We start from the raw sequence: 23,952 nt of genomic DNA on the forward strand, positions 1-23,952 counted from the left end.
TTCTTTCATAAACACCAAGTATGTTCTCTCAGCAGAAGGGTGAAACCTATTATACCAGCTATTTGCTAGTTTTCTATACATCCTATAAGGTTATACTCATCTTTTTCTATTTCCTTCTTTCTACAACTTGATTAAGATGATTAGCTTATGTGATACAGAATAAAAGATATTTATTGCAAGGGGATGCATGGTTTCATTGTGACTTCCATGCCACAACTGAAAATTCCACTCATGAAAGGTGAGTGGGGGAAGTAAGATAGGCGCGCGGGGGTAGGAATAATTGCACTCCTGAATAAAATACTACTTAGTTAAGGTAGATACCTCATCAACTATACCGGTAGGGATTTTCCACACACCTGTTCCTTGTGGTTCCAATAGCTTTCAGGTTAAGAAAATTAATGTTATCATTGTTAACCGAGTCAACCATTTCTTCTAGCTTTCCTAGTCAAAGTTGGCAGCAGCTGCAGTCTCTATGGTGATATGGAGTTATTCATGGTCATGAAAATTTTACAACCTGTAATAAACTACATAGTTAGGAAAGTTAGTTAGGGTTTGATTTCGGTTGACTACTATAAATTGTTGGCTTGTAATAATCCTGACATAGGCTTTCATTATTGCAAAGATCGTTAAGATATTTTGTAAGCTTCTCTCTCTAGCGTCTGGTAAGCTTCGTCTTCTTCCTTTTGATTCTTAAGCTTTTGCTTCCATGGATGCTATGTTAACAATTATAAGTACGTACCTACACCCTCTCCAAAAAGTTATCACGCACGTGTTACTATTATCTACAACATTTTTTACTTAAAAATATTGGCCAAGACCCCAATCAATATAGTTAAAGCTAGCTTAAAACTACAAGGAAATCTATAATTCTCCAACAGAGACGATAAGCATTGGGGTTTTTTGTTTTTGCTTTTTAGCTTTTGTATAGGGCACAATAGTGGGGCATATTTTTTTGGGCTAAATATTGATTATTACTTTGTGGTTTAGGTTCAAAATCAATTCAGTCCCTGGACTTCTAATTTTATCAAAAACACCCATGTAGTTTCAATTTTGATCTAATAGGTCCAATCTGTTAGTCTTCCAATAATTTAGTCATTTAACTTGTTGACGTGGATCATATATGGTTTATGTTTTATGATGTGATGTTGAGGTGGCATGCATAGTCAATTTAGGAGTGGGTCTCACTATTAGAAATCTATCAAATAAAAAGTTTTTCATCAAATAATCCAACTATAAGTTGAACCCATAGCATAATACTAACGAATTGGACCTATTATATCAAAATTGAAAGTACAATGGTGTTTTTGATGAAATTAGAAGTCCAGGGACTGAATTGATTTTGGACCCAAACCACACGGTAGTAACTAGTATTTAGCTCTATTTTTTTAGTATGGTCGTGGTCATGATCAGCTTAGGCATACACATTTATTGTTTTGTATATGTTGACTCTAGGAGCTGAAGTCTTTGTTACTACTTAGGAGCTTATTTCCATATCGTGGTTGGCTTCTTGTAATAATTTATTACTGTTTGTACCTAAGTCCGATTAATAAAAGTTTTTTGGTCTCTTCTCCAAAAAAAAAAAAAGGCATCCAATATGCATTCCATTAAAAAGCTATTATGCATTGCTAAGATTTTGATGAAGATGGTAAAAAGTAGAAGAAGAAAGAAACCAAGAAAGAAGCGAAAATAGATTCTTGATATTTTTCTCTTGTGTCTACAAAAAGGGACTAATTGGTTACAATAAGGCCTTATTTGTTTCGCAGAATTGAGGGATTGGGAAATGAAGTTTATTCATTTCCTATGTTTGGTGTGCATAAGGAAATGAACAACTTTCCTTTAAGAAGGGAAAATATGATCATCCTCCAAATGATCATTGTCTCTTCCTCTTTTCCTGCATTAATTACATAGTATCAGTATATTTATATCCTTATTGAAAATTATTATCGATAATTTTATTTAAAAAGTTTATGAGATTTGTGTAACTATGTAGGATGATATAAATGGAATATTAGTATGGTTTTGTTTCCTTTCCATAACCAAACCAAACACCAAAATAGAAACAAACATATATTTTCTCCGTACTTTCCCATCGTTTAATTCCAAACAGCGGAAATGAAAGTTAGTAGGAAGTTAATTTGTTTTCTTTTCCCATAGCATTTCCTAAGGAATTGATTTCTTTTCCACGAACCAAACGAGACCTAAAAGATTAGAATTAGTAACGGAAAAAAGTCCCTACTTATACTAACTTGACTATTATCTTTGTTGACTTTGACCATCTCTTAACATCCCCCCACAAAACAAAAAAAATAGTGCTTGGCTCTAGTTGTAGCATAGAGTCCTTTTGGAACAGCGTATCAACTAGGAAGAATGAGAGGAAGTGATCGCCACAAATGTGGACACACAAGCTTACCTACACTTCATAATTCATTAGATATCTAATCAATAACATGAAATGATTCAAACTTAATGCTCATCAAGATCTCAGACAACTTGAATTGCTTCACATCCTTGTTACAACTTGAGAGAAGTGATAACTTGTGACTGAGAAGAATTGTTATTTGGCAAGGCAAGACAGGGACTTGATTGAGTAGCAATGGAGGGTGGCACAGATTGGGTAGAGATGGAAGCAGACAAAGTCTAGGGTAAGCCTCATCATTTAGCCCGCCCAACCCATAGGGCCAAAACCTGACCCGACCTTTGTATTTGGATGGCCTTGCCCGACCCTTTCTCAAATACGATAGGGTAAGGGTCATGCAAATGAAGACCGACTCTACCCTACGGCCCAGTCCGGCCCTAAAATTTATATATTATTTTTATTATTTTCTATTATATAGAATAATGGGTATGAATACTATGTCTTCTTTCCATGTCCTAAACCCACTTAATATATGAGGCCCATTTTGCCTAACCTAAGTGAAAAACACCCCAATGGAGTCAACTAACAACAAAGTCACTCACGAGTTTCGCTTCTTCAAGGCTTACATACAAAGATGGCTAGGTCGAAATATTCTACAACACCCAGAAAGTCCTGCCTTCCACTGACTCCGTCATCGGCATCCAATCTAAAGACCTCACCATTTCACAAGGACCTGTCATTTCTGCCCGCATATTCTTACCCAAGATCCACGACCTGACCCAAAAACTCCCCATCCTGTTTTACATCCAAGGTGGTGGGTTTTGCTTCTAGTCCGCCTTCTCTCCCATGTTCCCCAAGCACCTCACCTCCTTAACCGCCGAAGCCAATGCCGACATGTTCTATTCTTAGCAGCAGCCATTTGGATAGAGAATCTCTCATAGATGTATGGGGTCAAGGCGTTGAAGGTTAGCTTGAAGAGCAAGGCTTCGAAGACCGGTCAATTTCTCAGGCCTTCAAGGAGTGGACCTCATGCTTTCGAGACAGATCTAGATCCTAGTTCTTTCGAGAGCTCTGAAACTCAACAGAACTCCTTAGGGAGAAGGACGTTGATGTCAGCGCAGACGCGAGCTTTGGACATGGCTGTGAGATTGGGAGGCGAGATTTGAGCAAGCATGGCTGCTCTGCAGGGGAAGGTGCGCAACCGGCTCATGCAAGGCGATGATGGTGCACAGTAGAAGGAAACTAGGTTGTGATGCTGTGAATAGGTCTGATGGCGATGACGAGTTGTACGACTCACACGCAGAGTTGATCTCGGCCTTATTAGGTCCAACCATGACTAACTACCACTACCACCCACCGCAAGTACTGCAACAACAACAACATCGCTGCCATCATCCTCATGTTGAGTTCGACACCTTATCCAACATCTTTGATTCGACGCTCACAAACTCGAACCTGCTCCTCAACCTCAACATGGTGTAGTCCAAGATGCTGAGATCAAACCCGAGTAGGGCCGATCTAGGCTACAAAATGAGCTTAGCCAACCCTTTTTTTCAGTGTTTATTACTTTATTTGAGATTTTGAGTTAAATAGAGCAAGGCCTAGCCCGACCTATTTGGAAGGGCTGGCCCAGCCCTACCCTTTTGACCCTTACATATTGAGCCTCGGCCCCGGCTCCACCCGACCCTAAATTTTGTTGACTTTGACCAGGCCAAGCCCAGCCCTACCCTAAACCCTAAAATTTAGGATAGGGCCAGCCCTAGCCCGGCCCATAATGACCCCTAGTCTAGGGTGAGATGAAAGTTATTGATTTTTATGGCACACATGTATGCACGCCGTAAATTTTAGGCCGTAAAAGCCCAGATTTGTTGTAGTGAAATGAAGAAAGGAATCTAAACCCAAGTTTTACAAGGAAACTTGAAGCGAAAGATGTGTTGAAATCTTCCCGATATAAGGGAGCACGAATTTTACATGAGGAGGACGCCTTGGAGCACATTGAATTCGCCTAAAGAGTGAAGATGACCCATCCATCTTCCCCTTCTTTTCCCTGTCCATTCTTTTATATTTTTTTCTATGTTTTATCTAGTTATAATTTGCTAAACCTTTTTCTAGGGTTAGGTTGATGCCCTATCATAATTGTTTATGCATGTTAATGTTTTATTGATGGATTTATAGTTTCTTTAATAAATGCTTAATCACTATTTGAATTTATGCTTCATGTTTAAGTTCTTTGATGGACCACCTTAGGGCTTTGCATTTAGTAATTGGAAGACAAATTTGAAGCAAAGATGCAATATAATTTGATTAGCTTCTTGTGATTAAGTGTAGTAAATTACATTATTACTCGAGAAAGAATAACGGTTTGCTTGATTCTCTTGTTTTCTAGAACGTAGTGAATCCTTGCATGTTAAATTTATACCTGAGGAGGATAAACTGCATAGCTAGAGTATAAGATCTTTACCCAAGAGGGAGAGCATCATACACTTAAGCAAAACTATGGTCTAAAGTACCTGAGAAGGACTTAGATACGATTATTGTTATCAAAAGAGATGAAAGAATCTGTTAATTGCATCGAAACATAAATAGGATTCTTAGTGGTTGATTCTGATACCCTAGGTTTTATCATCTTTACTTTTCAACTTATAAACTTTGTTTGTTTGTTTCTTTCTTTAATTTTCACATTATTTCTTTATTCAAAAATTCAAAAACCATATCTTCTTTATCTTAATTGTTCATTGTGATTCTATGTTTGGATTAATTGAGTTAGGATTTAAATTGATTATCAATTCTTAATTGGAACGACCTCGTACTTGGACACTATACTAATGATGATTCGTGCGTTTCCGAGTTTTAATTAAAAACCTTAAACATTGACAGATTTAATTGAATAATAAACTTCAAATATATAAAATCAAAATTGAACAATACCACAAAATTCAAAATCTGAAAAAAGTCCAAAATGCAAACCACAATTCATGGCACAATCAAACTAGAATAACGAACAATTAATATTAACAAAAGTCAAGCCATATAATTTAAAATCAAACCAAGAAAAGATTGAGATTCAACGCCAATTACATGAAATTGTAAATCAAAACAAAATATTCCGAATGAGATGTCAATGCAGGTAATAAAGTGAAAACTTGAACCAAGAAATTAGATCGACCAAGAGCATCAATTTGATCGATCAAGAGCAGCTTCCTTCTCTACATATGATGCGAGCTATGTCTCTCTCGCTTACTCGAGAATATGACACAGGGTTGATATACGGGGTTATATGCTTAAGAGAAGGGAAAAAAATCAAGAGAAAAAGGACAAAACACTAGAAAAAAAATTAGTAGCAGACTATTGAGTAAACAAAAAGGTCTTTCTAAATGTACCCAACAAATATCTAAATACACTCAACAAATATTTTACACCCAACAAAATCATAAAATCTCTAACTACACCCAACAAGTTTTCCGATAATACCCTTATTTTTAAGTAAATCCAGCAAAATTCATATACCCAGCAAAACCTTATCGAGATAAAGAATAAGTAATAACAAACTCCTAGTAGAACTCCTTTGTTATTCTTAGATGAAATTCATAACGACATTTTTAATGCTGATCTGGTAAAAAAGATTTAATTTAATTAATCGTATTGATTGGTCCTATCCGGTGCTTTCTTTCTCGATCAAGCTAGAATACAGAGAATAGAGATGACGGTGATGGAGAAACCGTCTTGAATCCATTCTCATTCACTTGGCTATCATCGATCGGTCCAACACTCAATTTGCTCGAATTGGTTCACTTCCCCCACTCTCGAGTCTCGATCTCTTTCTCTTTCTCTGCCCTAAGTCTCAATGCAGAAGTTATTATTTTTAATTGGGTTAAAACTCAAAACTCAGAGTTGACGAGGTCGATCAAGTTAGTTTATTGTTGCGCATTCTAAAGCAGCATCAATATGGACTAGGGTGAGAATTAGCAAACTCAAATATGTACTATGGATCCTAGGTCACCAGTTTCCAATTGATTTCAGTGATATGAAGCTTTGGTACCCTTGAAATGAAGCTCAGTAATTTAATCCATTCTTTTCAACTTAATGCACAAACCCAGAGATGTGTTTCATTATGCAAGATACAAGAAACTTGAGAAATAGTATGATGGTGCCAAAAGAGGCTCACGAGGTACAAAGAACATAAAGATGCAAACGTGAATCTGCAAGCATGGCACCTAGAATCACAAAACCCAGGAACACTTGAAAATGTATTTTCTTCGATCAATTTAGCAGCAAAGTCTTTTATGTTGAATGATAAAAAAAAATGAACATACTTTATTAGAAGTCTCCGAAATCATAAATGCACTCACAATTTTGTTAATACCATGTGTATCAAAGCTAAGAGATGATGCAAAATGAAAAGCGAACCCAAATTTTTTGCTGGAAGAAAACCATGTTGTTATGTGAATACAGTGTTGTTGGGTACAAATACAAAACACAATTTCAACTTTTATGGTTCTTTTATTATTATCTTAGTTTACCATGGCTTTTAACGTCATTTCTTATCAAGATACAATGTCATTTCCTATTTTTGAGGAATTTTTTTTTCTTTTCTCAAAACAGCTTCCCAATATCTATCCCTATTTTAGAGAACGTGAAGAGAGAAAAAATAATAATTCTTATAACCACAGCAAACTCTAAAATTATAGGGAATTTTCTTTTAGGAAGTTTTCACATTCTCTCTATGTCATCGAAAATCTGTTGAAATTTTAGAAGAAAAATTATAGAGATTTTAAGTTTTTAGTCTCTATAATAGAGATTTTATAAGGAAGCTGTTGGAGATGATCTAAGATATTATTATCTTTTATTTTCTTTTTTACTTGTTAGTGTTTGTGTCCTTGTTGTATCTTTGTTTTTATTAAATCAAAGTTAGCTTTTTGATGAAAAAAAGAAAAGAACAATTCTTAGGTTCACCCCTAAGGTGAATGAGCATATTCACCCTCTCTTGTGATTAACGCATAATAATTTTATAATTTTCTAATCTAACCATTCATGTTGTATAATGTAATACAAAAATTAGCTCTGTAAAAAATCAATCAAATTGAAAACCTTTTAGTTATTCATTTCTATAAAATACACGGACGATTTACCATAGTAGTAGTAAGTGTTGTTAGAACCATCCATTTGTTTGATTCAATTAGATAATTTAGCAAATTACCACTACCTACACTTTTAGGTTTTAGCCCATAAATTACCATCAGCAAACCTGTTTTTTTTAATTCCCATGTGCTAGTGTGCAAGGCCCATGTGCAAGGTATTATCCCTTGCGGTCAGATTCCTTCTATTTTTTAATTATTTCTACTGACAAGTAAACTATGAAACTGCCCTTGTGATTTGGATAATGTAAATTAATACTGCTGAATGGCAGTAGCATTAGGAAAAAAGAAATCTTTGTTTTTCTTAGAAACAACTCATTTATTTAATAATTCCAAAAACTATTTGTACATATTACAATATGAAACTTGGACACTATCATTTATCTCTGGCTTTGCTACTTCCGCATACAAGCAGTAGTGTACTGAGGATTAGTAGTATGTCACTCCCAGCAGTATACTAGCCCCAGTAGTATACTGACGCTCAGTAGTGTACTGATCCGTAGTAGTGTACTGAGGATTAGTAGTATGTCACCCCCAGTAGTATACTGACCCTCAGTAGTATACTGATCCGCAGTAGTGTACTGGCCCCCAGCAGTATACTAGCCTGGCCTTCTCGCGTTTGCTCGCTTCAGCATTGCTTTCATTAGCTCCATCCTAATCCAATAAGAAAGTACCATAAACCCAAAACTAAAGCATTACACAACACCACCAATCTAATAAGCTAGAAAGTACCATAAACACAAAACTAAAGCTACTGACCCTCAATATAAAACTGAGAATCCACCAAATACAGGGAAAAAAAATTGAAATTCAATTTTATTCAGCACCAATTATTTGGTCATACTTTCAGATCAAAAACCAGTGAAATAGCTTACCCATGCCAAAACCTATGACAAAATGAGGCTAAAGGTACTGACCCTCAGAATTTCTCAACCAAATTTGGATTCGCAGCCTTGCTAGCCTCCCTTCGCTGGATTCGCAGACTCCCTTCGCCGGATTCGCAACCTCAGTTCGCCGGTTGCTTTGCAGCCTCGGTTCGCCAGATTCGCTGCCTCGATTAGCCGGATTCTCCTCCTCACTTCGCCGGCTTCGCAGCCTTGCTTCACCTGATTCGCAGCCTTGCTTCACCTGATTCGCAGCCTCCCTTCGCCTGCTTTGCAGCCTCGGTTCGCCTGTTGCTTTGCAGCCTCGGTTCGCCGAATTCGCCGCCTCGCTTCGCCGGATTCGTTCTCGATCCAGATCTAGATATGTTCTCTCTCTCTCTCTCTCTCTCTCTCTCTCTCTCTCTCTCTTGTCTGTCTTCCTCTATTATTTGTGTTAAGGGACATTTTTGTCATAAAAAAAAAATATATAATAAAAAAATTGCCCACGTGTCCACATAGACTTTATGAGCTTACCGCATGAAAATAAGACCCGTGGACTCTGCGCGTGGCAATTATTTGAATGAGTTTGTAATTATTGGTAATCTGCTCTAGATAATTAAACGATTTTCGATTTGATTGACTTTTTACAGAGATGATCTTTAAAGGATAATTGAGGATATAGATGGTTAGATTATAAATTTATTAAATTAAAATATGTTAATCGACAACGGGGGTGAATATGCTCGTTTACCGTAGGGGTGAACCTAAAATTGTCCAAAAAGAAAAAAAGGAGGGACTAGTAAAGACTTTACAACATTGGTCCCAGTGGCAGCCGAGAAGTGTCAATAACAGTTTCCTAATATTAAATGAGAAACCGAAAATGGACGAGGTTTTTGAAAAAAGCATATGTACAAGTAGTGCAGACGAAGAGTTTAATTATTTGCATCTGCTCAACTCTTGTTGTTGCATCACAACAATGGAGGCCTTACAATCGACATCAGGTGATGCAAGCAAGTCTCCTATTATCCCCAACTCCGGAAATTCGCACCATTCGGAAAGCCCTACTGTCTGAGGTGACTCTAACTTATGACTTCTCCCAACTATGATTATATCATACTCTTCCACCATAGACCTTAATAGAAAGGCTGTTTGCGGTCCATCTTTCACCATTTCCTCTAAATATATTACAAGACCTTCACCCACATGGTTATATTTGAACTCCTTCAATACCTCTGCATCCAGTATTTTATCCCATTCCCCACCAGCATATTCATTACCCATGGCCACTAAATGGATTACTGTTAACCTAATCGTCGAGTCCCTGGCCATTCTTTTGGCAAAGGTCAATGCCTCCCTGTCATCTTTCCCTCCCAAGAAGACTACAGCAACCGAAAATGTTGATAGTGTGGATACAACAGAGGTGGACCGACCTAAATGTCCCCGATCCACAAGGATACCAACGGAACAAGGAGCTCTTTCGAGTACACTGAAGTTTAGTGTCCTTATAGTATTGTCTTCCGACTCAATACTGGACCCGTCAATCGACCATTTTCGATGAAATGGGAGGATTATTAGGGATGTGAGCTTGTCCATTGCAAGCGTGCATATGTCTTCATGCATGATATTTGGTGGAGAGATTGCTGTGAATATGCTCAAATTAACAGCACCACGATTTTCTTTCTCAAACTGATTGAAATAAAGAATCACATTTGCTGAATATGTATTAACATGGGAAACTGTTTTCCCCTGCACTTGGTGGGAGATAAATATGGGAGCCGTTCTGCCGATTAATTCGATGAGATGGAGTACACAAACATTAATGGGGTTTTCTTTAGATGGACACGCTGCATCAAGTAGATTGATCACTGCAGGCATGTTAGATGACCTGTGGATGCAGGTGAGAATTTTGAGCTCTGCATTAGGTTTCAAATGCATAATGTCCCTTCTCTCGTAGCCTGCGTATTTTCTTGAAGGATCATAGAGGCGCTTCACTATAATAGGCACGAGAGTTGAAGTCACTACAACGCTAGCGAGTGTCACAGCATACACAGAATCAGCAGAATCATCTATCATCTGTATAAGAATATAAATTAGTGCCCAATTTTTAATTCGTATGATTATTAACATCACACAACTTTAATTCCGTACTCAAACTCTAAATTGTCCCAATTGAGTATCCAAACTATTGACCATGCTTAATTAGGCGCAAGGCGCGTGTAGTAATGCTAGTTTTCTTAATTTATAGGTGTACTTACCCGGGTGTCGCTGTACCAAGTATAGGTGCCAAGGTGGATAATCCCTCTGCAGCTCAAAATGAGAGCAAGAACAAATGCATCGGTTAAGGGAACCTTAAAATATAACGGAGCGACCATGGTGGCTAATATTTTGACCACAAAAATGAGGACTATGAGGATTATAGTTAGCTGTGTTCTTGGATCGTCCAATCTGATCGACCCAAAATCAGCCCTCATTGCATATGTAGTCACAAAAAGGGGTAGAAACACTTCGAAAACAAAGAGATGGAATTTCTCTTCCAAAGCCGATCCCAGAGGTTGTCCAGCTGGGACAGCCAAACCAAATATGAGAGGGCCAAAATGAAATGTCTGGCCGTATAGATGTGAACCTATTCCAGACACAAACACCAGCAGGACTATGGCATTGAGATAGATTTTCTGGACTGGCCTGTTGTCCGGGGTCTTCCTAACAACCCATAACATTATTGGTCTAAATATTACCGCAACAGAAGTAACGTAACCAAAGGCTATTGCGAGGTGTACTAAATCCCTCTGATCCCCTTCATTAGTTATGGATGAAATTGATCTGTTAACAAACTGGAGAAACAGACTTAAGAGCTCACAGACTATGGTCGCAGTCAGGCTTAACCGGCCCATTTCAGAATTGAGGAGCTTCAGTTCCTCGAGAAGGAGAGAAACAACCGGAAAAAAAGTTAGTGTATGTATGGCAGTCACAACCGTAAGCCTGTCGGTTTTTTCCTTGTCAATGCCAAATACAGGTCCTGCGGTAAGCTTTTGAAGACTTATACCGCTGACCAAAGGGACCAACGTGCATAAAGTACCGGTGAGGATCGCTTTACGTCCAATTCTTCTTATCATTTCCACCTCCATTTTCACTCCAATGACGAACAGAAAGAGTCCAAAGCCAAGCTCACCCAGAACACTAATTACTTCTTGACTGTCTACAGGAAATGTTAGTTCGGCCAACTTCTTATCCGTCCCGAGGAGGCTGAGGTTTTTGCCAAGGTGGCCGAGGAGTATACCCGCCTGAGTTCACAAAAATCATCTCAACGATTCAGTAAGAATACAAGTAATTAATGAGCCCCAAGAGTAGGCAGCACTAAATCTATATATTAATTGATATTTCTGTTATTGACACCTAAATACATTTAAATCCAAAACAAGATCATCATCATTATAGATAATATCAGCATAAAAACAGAAGCAACCGATTAGATTCGGGGAAATTAATCAAAATATACATATCTCGGAAGACTCGAGGCATTTTTTGTGTTGATGCATGTACGATTAGGTCCAAAGGTGTCAAAGAACCGTATATCTTTTGGATTTAACAGGACCAAAGCACAGTAGTAAACCCTAAACATAAAACATGCCACATTGACGTGCATTAACTCATATACTAAGGAATCTTGAAACCCGATGACTAGAGGAATGCATATAATATAATGGGTACAGTGATGCTATGTTAACATTTCTCATATATCAACTATTTTTACCCCTTTAAGGACTCATGTTACCACTTTAAGGACTAATATTACTATTTTGAGGACTCATATGGTAAACTAAGAAAATTTGCCACTTTAAGGACTCATGTTGCCACTTTGAAGACTAATATTATTTTGAGTACTCATGTGGTAACTAAGAAAATTTACTACTTTAAGGACTCATGTTACTACTTTAAGGACTAATATTACTATTTTGAGGACTCATTTTACCACTTTTAAGGCAATTGTATGCATGTCATACGTTAACACATTGTAGAATTTTCCATAATATATAAGGCTCCAACGTGATATTAATTGATGTCAAAAATAAGAGGAATACAAGAAGGAAAGAAAAACAGCACATACAAGAAGCTGGCTGTTGAACTTAGAGATATGAAACTTCTTCATAATTAAATGGAGGACTTGGGTGATGATGAAAATGATGGCCATCTGCATTTCCAGCATCGGAAGGGAAAACCCCAGTCCCCAACGATCTTTCTTCCCTTTTATTCCCTCCGAATGTACATTGGGAGGCAATTGAATACACTGCACATTAGTTACCGGATGATATGCATCTCCCATGGCGGATTATTCCGGCGCCTTTGATCTCTTTCAATAGAAAACAAGGCAAAGGAATGAACGTGATTTGGGTTTTTTTTTTTTTTTTTTTTTTTACCCGGTCGTCTTCCCAAAAAATTGAGCTCTGTAATAATATTACAAATTTGTGCTCTGTAATAACATTTTTTTATATTTATATAGAATCGCAAGTTTGTTTCAGTCAAAGGGTTTTAATGTATTAGTTCAGTAGAAACAGATAACGAACAGCAACAAAAGTCAGTTAGGTACTTAGAACTTAGGTGCATTTGCGTTTTTATAGGACAACGTTAATACTCATGTGCATAATTATAGTCTGATTAAGTTCATGATAATAACAACGAAACTGAAATGTTCACCTGATAATTGAATTTGTGTTGTGATTTTGGATTCTGTTAGGATTATTGTTGAGATCTGTTGTTTTCAATCAGCCTTTAAGTTCCTAATTAGTGAAGTTAGTTATCCTTCGAATTAGCTTAATTAGGGTTATCTGTTTCTGTCCATACTGACCGTCAGTATTGTGACACGTGTACCTCATCTGCTGCCCTTCATTTAGGCTGTGTTTGGATCAGGGACTCTACGGAGGGAGATGACTTTTCGCGGGGATTCTAATATCCCTCACCACAAGTCCCTTGTTTGGCAAAAAACTCCAGAGGGACTTGAATGACCTCGGATTTTAAGAAAGGGATATTAGGAGGGATCTTTATTAATGAGAATCCCTTGTATGAGTTCCGCCTCTTTAGGCGTAACTTTGAAATTTCAAAAACCAAAGCAACGTGACCGGACCACCTTGATTTCTCGCGAATTCCTATCCTTGAATCGCTGATTCTCAGGTTTGTTCTACACTCTGGGCTTGTGTTTCTCTTTGTAATCTAGGGTTATATGGTTGAGTTTTGCGTTTTTCGATCTCTAATTTTGGCGATCTATGGTTATGTGTTTATTATACTTGATAATTCTTCAGTAAGCTGCTAGCTTGTATTTGTTTCTGGGATATGAGACTTGTTCTGGGTTTTGTGGGTTGTGTTTTTGGCAATGTTCTAAAAAAGGGCCTAGGCAACGCCTAGGCGCTAGGCTGTAAGGAATCGATCGGAGTTTTTCCTAGGCGTTGCCCTTAGGTGCTGGGCTACTAGGCGGGCTAGGCAGTGCTAGGTGGTGCCTCTTAGGCAGTGCTAGGCGGTTCTAGGCCGTACTAGGCGGTCCTAGGAAGGGACTAGGCGGCCTAAACCCTACTTTATTCTATATTTTGACTATTTTTATATTTATAATTAATTTTTAGACTTTAAATATTTTTATTTTTATTATTATAGGTCATAAAAATAATTTAAAAACTAAAAAAATAAAAACCGCCTAGTCCCTAGGCGCTAGTCCCCGGGTCACCGCCCGACTAGTGCCTAGCGTTTTTTAGAACCTTGGTTTTTGGGTTTTGTGGGTTGTGTTTGAGGTATCTGTAATGGGTTTTGAGGTATCTATAATGTGTTTGAGAAGCTAAGCACCTTCTTCTTCTTCACAGAGAACGAGAAAGAAGGAGAAGCTCTCAACTCTCTTTCAGTCTTTCTATTCAATTGGAATCGATTTTCTCTCATTAATTGCAAATAGAAACCATCAATGTTTCAGTCACTGATATTATCTCTCCGACCTCTATTTACTCAATGTGGTTTGGTTTGTAAGTCTATGTTTGTAACCTGTGTATGCCTATATAAATAAAGTTTTACATTCATGTTCATGACCCATTGCTAAGCATTGCTTTTCTTTGGCTATCATAATATGTATATGTCAATAATTTGATCCAATTTTTGTAAAATGTTAGTAGTTTCAGGATAGGAGAGAGAATTTCAGAATATGTATATATAACTGAATGTTCAAAGCTTAGAGGCAATCTTAGACCATAAATTAAGCATAGTACCTTAGTGGCTGGTGTTTGAATACATTGTTGCATTAGATACTTTGTGCCACTTCTCATAACCTCAGTTAATATTGGTGCCACATATTTTTTCTTTCACTAGGCACAAGTAATTTTGTGATGCCATAGCTACGCTAGCTAGGTAGACAGCTACATAGGCAAAGTGCATTTCACTCCAGCTGTACATTACAAGCGTCAAAGAGAGACGTACTTACATATACCTTGTTAGGAATTTGCAGTTACCAGAGTAGCATCCATCAACAATTTTACTAAACATATAAAAGAAGGGATTTCAGTGCTCCTTTACTTGATTGATCTGTTTTAGGCATCCTTTACTTGTACTTGTACGATTTGATGTTGTACATCCATATTTACTTGGGTGAAATTTTAGGATGTCAACTTTATATGAATTAGTTGAAAACAGAATACATGCAGAGCACTAAGTTTTTCTGCAGTAAATATCTTTGCAAACCCTGTTATTTTGTAGTTGTGTTAATCTAGAATATTGGTAGCAAGCAACAAGTTAAGGTTCAGTTTAACTACAAGGGTCAATGTCCAACGTCTTTGTTCTTGGGTGTTGTGTGCCATGTTGTAACATAACCTGCCGTAAGATTAATTAAGGTTTTTCTCAATGTCTCTTTGCTTTAGAATTTTTGTCATATTTCTACTTGTTCTTTGTGTTTGTATGGTCTTTGTTGCAGATGTTTTCCTTCTGTTACTTCTATTCTTTGTGCTTTGCTCTGTGATTATTTCTTTGGGTTGCCTATGAGGTAGTTCTTATATGTGCTTTTCAATTTTTGATGTTTTGGTATTATTGCACAAATGGGGTCTTAGTTTTCTATGGTTGCTATTTATGCAAGTTTTCATTGTTTGATTCTACTTTCTGCATGGGCATGTTTATTTATATCAAATTCGAATAATAATATTGGCAACCCGTTCATAGTATTGCCCAAACAGTAAACTCCTATGTCCTCAAACAGTAAAGATTCTTTATTATGTTAATAGGAGCAGGTGTACTCGCTTATACATCTAGGGGTTGTGGACCTAGATCCATCCATAACAATGTTCATCATTTTGCCTTTCAGCTACTGTGAATGCTACAACTTTAGGAACTAACTATAGAGATCCGTTGCTGCTACCTTTTGAGGTTCCCCCTTCTTCTCTCTAATATTGTGACTTGAATATGGGATTTGACATTGTGTTGTTTAAGAGTGTGATATAATTTGATTTACCCAAGCGACTAGTATATAATGGGGAATACACCAATCCACTTGAATCATCAAAAAAGTTGTGAAGTAACCTGGCATGATACATTAGGTTGTTGATTATTGGTTGGCCTTGTTTGTTTTTACTGAAAATGGGTATCTGGAAAAATAACATGCGTCTTCTTGGCCTTGGTCTCTCTACTTCTGTTTACATTCTACTTCTTGTACCATTGAACTTCATGGTCCTTTCTTTGATCAAAGAAAGAGTAGTACTTCAAAGGAAACATGTCACTAGTTGTTGAAACTCATGTATTTATGATATAATACATATAGAAAATGTTGTTGTTCATTCTAAAAAAAAGTTAGTTCCTCGTGAAGAAGGAGCTGGTTTAGACTTGTCAACATGGCATACTTGGTCTTCTCTTGCACAAATTATTTCTTTCGTCTTCTACTATATACTTTTCTTCTTTGGCATACTATCTTCTAGTGTGTGTGTGTGTATATATATATCTTTTAGAATGCATATTTAAATTAAGGACAAAATATTGTTTACTCCCTATACTTATAGGGTCTCAACGTTTCAGTCTCACCTAAAAAGTCCCTGAAGTTTCCAATTTCACCAAAAAAGTCTCTGCCGTCAATTTTCAGTTAAAAAGTTTGTTATCGTGATGACATGGCACTATTTCAACAGTAAAATGACTATTTTACCCTTACTGACCCCAAAAAAAAAAAAAAACTATCTTTTCTCTTTTTTCTTTTTTAACTCGTTTTTCTCTATTTTTTAATTTATTCTCTGTTTTCTTTTCCTACTCTATTTTTTTTACTCTTTTTTCTCTCTTTTTTTAACTCTCTTTTCTCTTTTTTTTTTAAAAAAACTCTCTTTTCTTCTTTTTTTTTTTTTGTTCTCCCTTTTTTTTAACCCTCTTTTCTCTCTCTTTTTTTTTTATTTAATTTGTTCTCTCTTTTTTTCCTACTCTTTTTCTTTAACTCTTTTTTCTCTTTTTAAAAAAAAAAAACTTTTTTCCTCTTTTTTTTATTTGTTCTCTCTCTTTTGTTTTTTTATTTTTTTATTTCTTTCTCTTTTCTATTTACCTCTTCTTCCTCTTCCTCCTCTCTGCTCTTCGGCCTTCTTTTCCTCCTCCCTGATCGCAGGTCCAGTTTTCGGTGAGCATCACCACCTCTCCTAATCACCGTTAGCGTGCTCGCCACTACAAGCAAGTGCTGGCCATTCCACCATCCATCCATCATCCCCGTCATGCCAGCAAGCATCACCACCTCTCCTAATCACCCCTCTCCATACAGCGGTTCCAAACCAAATCGGAGCACACCCAAATCAAATCAATTCATCTTCCACCTCCCTTTCTTCAGTGCCAAAACTGTTCAAACATTTCTCTCTAAAGGAGAACTCAAATATCTTATCCTCTTCGAATCTCTATTGGCTCATCATCTCAGCAAACCAACACCAAAAAAACGTTATTGACGTCGAGAGAAATCTTCTGATATAGCTCCGACACCACGAAGGGGCCGAAATCTGAAGGGAAGAGAACCCGACCATTCCGGTTTCCAGGCGTGGCTGAAAACTGGAGCTGCGATCAGGGAGGAGGAAAAGAAGGCCGAAGAGCAGAGAGGAGGAAAAGGAAGAAGAGGTAAATAGAAAAGAGAAAGAAATATATATATATATATATAAAGAACAAATAAAAAAAAAAGAGAAAAGAGAGTTTAAAAAAAAAAGAGAGAACAAATAAAAAAGAAAAAGAAAAGAGGGTTAAAAAAAAAAGAGAACACAAAAAAAAAAAAGAGAAAAGAGAGTTTTAAAAAAATAAAAGAGAAAAGAGAGTTAAAAAAAAAGAGAAAAAAGAGTTTAAAAAAAAAAAGGGAACAAATTAAAAAGAAAAAAGAGTGAAAAAAAAGAGTAGGAAAAAAAACAGAGAACAAATTAAAAAAAATAGAAAAAGAGTTAAAAAAAAAGTAGGAATAAAAAAGAACAAATTAAAAAAAATAGAGAAAAAAGAGTTAAAAAAGAAAAAAAAGAGAAAAGAGAGTTTTTTTTTTGGGTCAGTAAGGGTAAAATAGTCATTTTACTGTTGAAATAGTGTCACGTCAGCAAGATAACAGACTTTTTAACAGAAAATTGACGGCAGGGACTTTTTTTGTGAAATTGGAAAGTTCAGGAAATTTTTAGGTGAAATTGAAACGTCAGGGACTGAAACGTCGAGACCCTATAAGTATAGGGAGTAAACAGTATTTTGTCCTTAAATTAACCATGCTCACAAATGAGATTGTGAAAATTTGTTCCAATGTCTTACCTACTTGACCTCTATTGCAGGGACCTCTCACACATTGTTCTTGTCCACTACCGGGAAGTAAAGTTAATGAGAAATAGTTTTTAGTGATTGGAAGTTTGATTCCTAAAAATGTTGGTAAAGATTTGCTATTGATCGAAGCCACTAACAGGTGGATTGTATTTCGTGATCAATTGGTGATGGATATGTTTGCTGACTACCAAAGGCATCGAGCTCAACAAGCGCAGCAAAAACAAGGAGACCTTGGAAATGTACCATAATTACGAAGTTTTGTTGTAATGTTTAGGATGTCATCAGTATAATGATATTAAAGTATTTTTATTTGAAGTCTATGAATTCAAGCAAGACCAAAATCAAATTGTGACTCTGAAATTTCAGTTGTTGCATTTTTGAAATTTCTTGCGTTTTTTTCATGATTATTTCATTTTAATGGAAGTTTGGGAATTAACTGGTGAAGCACAAATTTTTCTTGTTTTACATCTTTTTTTTTTTTTGTTACAACGGGGCCTGGCAGGCCCAAACACAAAAAACAAACGGACTAAGAACTGGAGTAAGCACTTCTTCTTGCTCTAGATACAGAGGCTATGTCATCCAGGTAAGGTTGAGCAGCATGAATGGGAGTGTCATCAAGAGTAATGAAACCAAGCTCATGGTTAATACTATCTTTGGCCAAGGCGTCTGCAGTCATGTTGCACTCTCTGAAAATATGCCTAATATGAGCATCTATTTGGTTTTTAAAAAATTGCAATTAACTAGAAATAGCAAAATATAAAAAAAGATTAATCTTGTCAAAAAATAAATATATATGTTTACAAAATCTCATAATTAAATCCCTACAGTTAAAAAAATTACCCAAACAAGGTATTTGAATAATCCACCACTTATATGCCTTTATTTTAAGATCTCATCACCTCATAATCCATTCACCTTGAAATCCCTTGGAACCTCCAAATAGACCTACTCAAACACTACCTTAGTATAAATAGACCTCAACTCTCTGTTTGTAATAACTTTGGCTATGTAATACATTTTGTTTGGCTCCAGTTTTGTTGCAACTGGTCAACAGTCTCTTTTCTTGCGCGGGCGTGCCAGCACCGTTCGGGTGCGGTCGTCGGGGGTGTCCCTTGACCTGACTTCTTTCAACCGATTGTGGACGAGGAGAGCACCAACCTCGTCATGGGATTCTTTATGCCTCGTGGTGAGGACTTTTGCTAATCTTCTTGAAAATCACAATCGATACTCGATGTTGTAGATCGAGCAAAGCAAGAACCACTGGGAAGGAAAGAGAACTTGCTAAAGCATGACTTTATCTTGGCTAGTTTGTGAGGGCGTTACCCTTGCTTGGCTGGTTCCGTAACTGTTGTGGTTGTGGTACTACAATCAGCTCCCGAGGAGACTAGGACCGAAGTATGTTGACAGAGGGTTTGGTGGCACTGAAAGTCGGCTTCTGAGAAGACTAGAACTAGGAGTGTGGTCACCAGTGAGTGAAAGAGAAGGAGAGAAGTTGCTCTTAGAGAGGTTTGCTCTAGAGAGACTTAGATCATCTTAGAGATGTATTGATGAGTGAATTGTGTGTCTTAGTGATGAATTTGTAACCTCTATTTATAGGATACCATGCCAAAGCAGTTGGCATTAAACAAATGATAGTGGAGCATTAATTGGAGATAAGAAATGATGAATTTTGGAGATAATGAGATAAGGAAGCATAATTGGAGATAAAGAACGATGAATTTCGGAGATAATGAGATAAGGAAGTATAATTGGAGATAAAGAACGATGAATTTTGGAGATAAGGAAGCACTTTCGGCTCCTTTATTCCTTCAATTATATCTCCATCAAGAACTCAGATTTTGACCATGACTTCTTCATAAAAAATGTTCCAATATGAGTCTAGATCATCTTGGTAAAATTTCAGAGCTTTTGGTCTAGTGGTTGGGCCGAAAACGCTGCTGGACCTCTTACAGGTCCAGTTTTCCAGTTTTTCTTCTGCAGAAAATTGGACTGATTTTTTGAAGGCCTTCCACTCAAACATAGCTCTGGAACTCTTCATAAGAAATGATCCTTGGGCTTTCTAAATTTAATCTGGAAAGTTTTAGCTCATTTGGATTTCATTTGGTTAGTCTTCCGCCCCTCCTTCCTTATTTAGCTCGGTTTCTCCTAGCCGAAGTAGGAAAATATGCTAAAGTTGACTTTTCATGCTTCCATGCTTCCATCGTAGGCTTTATTTAGCCTCTAAATATATATTTCAAACTTTATTGCCCCCCATGGATCTGGTGTCTGGTATGCAGTGAATTGGTGAAACTTGGGCAGGTTGTAGGAGATCATAACTTTAGTGTGCCCCCCATGCGAATGAGACTGCTTTTGATCACGAATGAGGATCCTTCTCTTCCTTGGTGGTAGCTTCGCCATGTGTAGAGCAAAAAGTATATGCCTTGTTCGCTGGCTCTCTGTTGATTTTCTCAAATGTCGGTGTTGGAGCCGCTTCGCTGGCTAGATCAAGGCCTACTGTACTTGGTGAAATAAGATGCAAATTAGCAAACTGTTTGCTGTCATTTAATCCTTCCCGAGTCTTATGCCGAAGAGGATGATTATATCATGGCTATCGACATCATGACGTGTGACCAAGTGAAACCACCATATTTTGCTGCAACTTTAGCATCTAAAACCGCATTGGTTTTAATCATGTTTTAATTAAAAAACATCAGGCCACTATGCTGGCCCTGCGGTGGTAAGAAAAGGTAGAATATCTTCACTGTCGCCTTAGATGCGATCCTCAAGATGGAATAATGATTCATTAATTATAAACTAGGGCCACTCACTGACCCAGCTAATAAATTAATCTTCAAAATATCTGAGCTATAAATCAAGGTGTAATGGAAAAGTATCTTCACTGTCGCCTTAGATGCGATTCTCAAGATGGAATAATGATTCATTAATTATCAACTAGGGCCACTTACTGGCCCAGCTAATAAATTAATCTCTAAAAATATCTGAGCTATAAATCAAGGTGTAATGGAGAAGTATTCCTTGCGACCTAGAAATGGCATCCAAGAAACCATTCGTTTTCGATCAGGCAGATGAAATCACTGAGAAAGCCGCATTCACCTAGCGGACTAACATGAGTATTCGATGTAGAAGTCAGACCGGAGAGGAGAGAAGTCGACTGATGGGCTTTGGTGGCGGTGATAGTCAAGCGAGTCTGGGTCCCACCTCGCGATCGTTTGCCAGATGATGCTATGGCCTATTATGGGCTTCCCATCCGCCATCCCATAGTGGCTCTTCGGCAGGTGCCTGGTGATTTTAGCAATTGGGGACCAAGGAGGAACGTGGGCTTCTGGCCTACCATCGCTCCCGAGGAAAAAGTTTGGTATCAGGAGGTCCGAGCGAGAGATTTGGCCCGATGGGATGCGGTGGGTATCACCCAAACCATCGATCTATGCTTCTGTCTTCCCCATAATACTAGCCCTGCACCGCTAGCGGCCGCTCTTTGCTTCTAGAACACCTCCAGCAATACATTCGATTTCCGGTTTGGGCAGATGAGCATAACTCTGCTGGATGTTCTTACCATCACGGGGTTGCCCATTGACTTTGACCCCTATGTGCATGGTCAGTTTGATGGCATTCAATTTTCTTTGAGAATGGATGTGGCTAGTCGGGGGCATCACAGCAGATCCTACCCAATCTGGCGCGACTATTACTGCACCCAGCGTGACCATACAAGAGGTATCGCATTCCTGGAATTCTGGCTTTGCAAATTTATCTTTTGCATTTCTTCCAACAAACCTACTGGGCCTTGGAATTCTCTAGCCACTTCTCTCTACAATGGTACTTGCATTGGCCTTGGGCAACCTGTATTGGGTGTGTTATATCGTTCCCTTTATAGGGCCATAATGCGCCCCTTCGATACCGACATTAGTGGCCCTTTCTGGATCCTTGCCTTTTGGCTGCAGATTTATTTCCCTTGCTTCCGTCGCGATGATATTCCAAAGGAACCTCCAGTCGATTCCCTTTTGGGGAATTGGCTTTGCCGCAATGTAAGGTATCGAGCTCCTCCCTACTCCGAGTGTTTTATTTACTTGTACTTGCTGGGAGAGATGCCGGACCAAAAAATAGTCATTTCTAGGCGTTTCCCTCCTCCCCTTGACGATGGCTTTCTGCCCAGTGGACGGGATCATAGCGAAAGAGCCCTCCTGACCTTTTGTCGCGCCATCTCCTGCTTTGATATTTGTCTTGCCACCGACTGCATAAGTTATGAGCTCCATGCCCTTAACCACTTCACTCGCCAATTTGGGTTGGCCCAGTTGGTACCCTAGCCTCTGGTTGATTCTGCCAATTATTACACCTCTTGGCGGAGATTAGCCCCACCTGGGTCTACCCCCTTTCAGAGTCAGTTTACTTTGATAATGATTCCCCTTTGGGTCAGAGCGCTGTACCCCCTCAACGATGTCGACGATGATTATGCTGATTGGTGGAAAGAAGTGTCCGTGAACTGTTGGGACCTGCCACATGACGAACTCTTCATCCTAATCTTTCGTGGCATGAGTAGTCCTGGTCCGGAGGACCGTACAACCCCCGTGACCTATTCTACCTTCTCACTCATCGCGTCCAGGGATACAAATCCACGAGCTTAGGGCAACAGAAAGTTTTTGTCTTTCTTCACCATTCCTTTTCCTCATGAAATGATTTTCCCGCTCTTATTCCTGAGTGTGTTTTGCAACAAACTAACCGGAGCAAGACAACCTCTGTTCAGGCAGGGAAACAAAAGGCAATAGTAGAGGAGACTCCTGATGATGAGTCTTCTCATGATGAAGATCCCGCTGAGGTAATTTGGTTAAGAACGATCCTAAACATGCATATTTGGTGTTTTCCCCCTTTTTGAATTGTGATTCTTTTCTCGTACAGGCCACTGCTGTCTTTGCTTGCAAATGTGATCGATCTCAATCCATTGAAGAGAGTTTTGAAGATGACGAACCTTTGAGAATGTGATTGGTAAAATCCGGCCCCATTTTATTCTATTTAAATTTTAGAATCTGGGCATGATCTTCATTATATATCTTTTGACAGGTCCGTCAGAGGACCACTGATCCCTCTCGCCTGAGCGAGGCTGGATCCTCAGCCACTGCAAAAGAGCCAACTCTATCACTAGTTCAAGCATCAACTAACCCCGTGGCGCCTCTTCCGTCTCCCACATCTACAGAGCATCTGCAAGGTCCTACCATTCTAATAGCGATCTCCGATGATGACTCCTCGGAGCATGAAAGCGTGGAAAGCCACTCTGAGGCTTTTGTAGCTTATGAGGAACTGATGACGACAGAGATTCTCGCGGCACTAGAGGTCCAAGAGGTGAATGAGGTGAGGCCTCTTCCTCTTGGTGACCACGTACCAGATATTGACCCGACAGCTCGAGAGGTAAGCCACTGTTGGCCAATGCTTTCCATTTTCCTTTTTTATCCAACCCCGCTCTCTGACTTCCTGAATCTAACCAAGATTCTGTTTGTACCGAGGAGGTGGCTACAAACACTGAGGGTCCTATCGGCGGGACAGTCGCCCCAGAGATGGAAAATGATACTGACGGTGATGGTTCCCCCTAAGTCTCACAAATAAATGAGACAACCGTCGAAGCCGAGGGCCCTGTGCTTGAATATGCTCCACTTGCCCATGATGAGCCGCGAGTTGAGTTTCCAGATTCTCCTACGGCTGAAGGGATAGACCAACCTATTGAAGATGAAGAAACTGAGGAAGTTGTCCACCCTTTTGCATTGGTGGTTCGTGATCCTGTGGCGCCTCCGCTGCCTCCTCATCCTACCAGATTCGAGAGATTAATGAGGGTGTTGGAGGTAACTCCTCCTTCTGCTGT

At 38.4% G+C, this 23,952-nt stretch overlaps 1 protein-coding gene and 1 long non-coding RNA gene across 2 annotated transcripts; one reads left to right on the forward strand and one right to left on the reverse strand.

Moving 5' to 3' along the window:
• Nucleotides 1-9,290: 9,290 nt before the first annotated feature.
• LOC112164122 (cation/H(+) antiporter 3) lies at nucleotides 9,291-12,675 on the reverse strand. The gene is made up of 3 exons (XM_024300362.1): nucleotides 12,460-12,675; nucleotides 10,610-11,635; nucleotides 9,291-10,427 (listed from the first exon to the last, which is right to left on the reverse strand). Exons 1-3 carry the CDS (start codon nucleotides 12,673-12,675, stop codon nucleotides 9,291-9,293), a joined length of 2,379 nt encoding a protein of 792 aa, XP_024156130.1.
• Nucleotides 12,676-13,288: 613 nt separating this feature from the next.
• Nucleotides 13,289-18,316, forward strand: LOC121049623. The gene is made up of 2 exons (XR_005800917.1): nucleotides 13,289-13,520; nucleotides 18,119-18,316. It is a non-coding gene; the product is annotated as an uncharacterized LOC121049623 (long non-coding RNA).
• Nucleotides 18,317-23,952: the final 5,636 nt, after the last annotated feature.

This window comes from Rosa chinensis, chromosome 5 (assembly GCF_002994745.2).
Source record: "Rosa chinensis cultivar Old Blush chromosome 5, RchiOBHm-V2, whole genome shotgun sequence".
Taxonomy (NCBI): Eukaryota; Viridiplantae; Streptophyta; class Magnoliopsida; order Rosales; family Rosaceae; genus Rosa; species Rosa chinensis.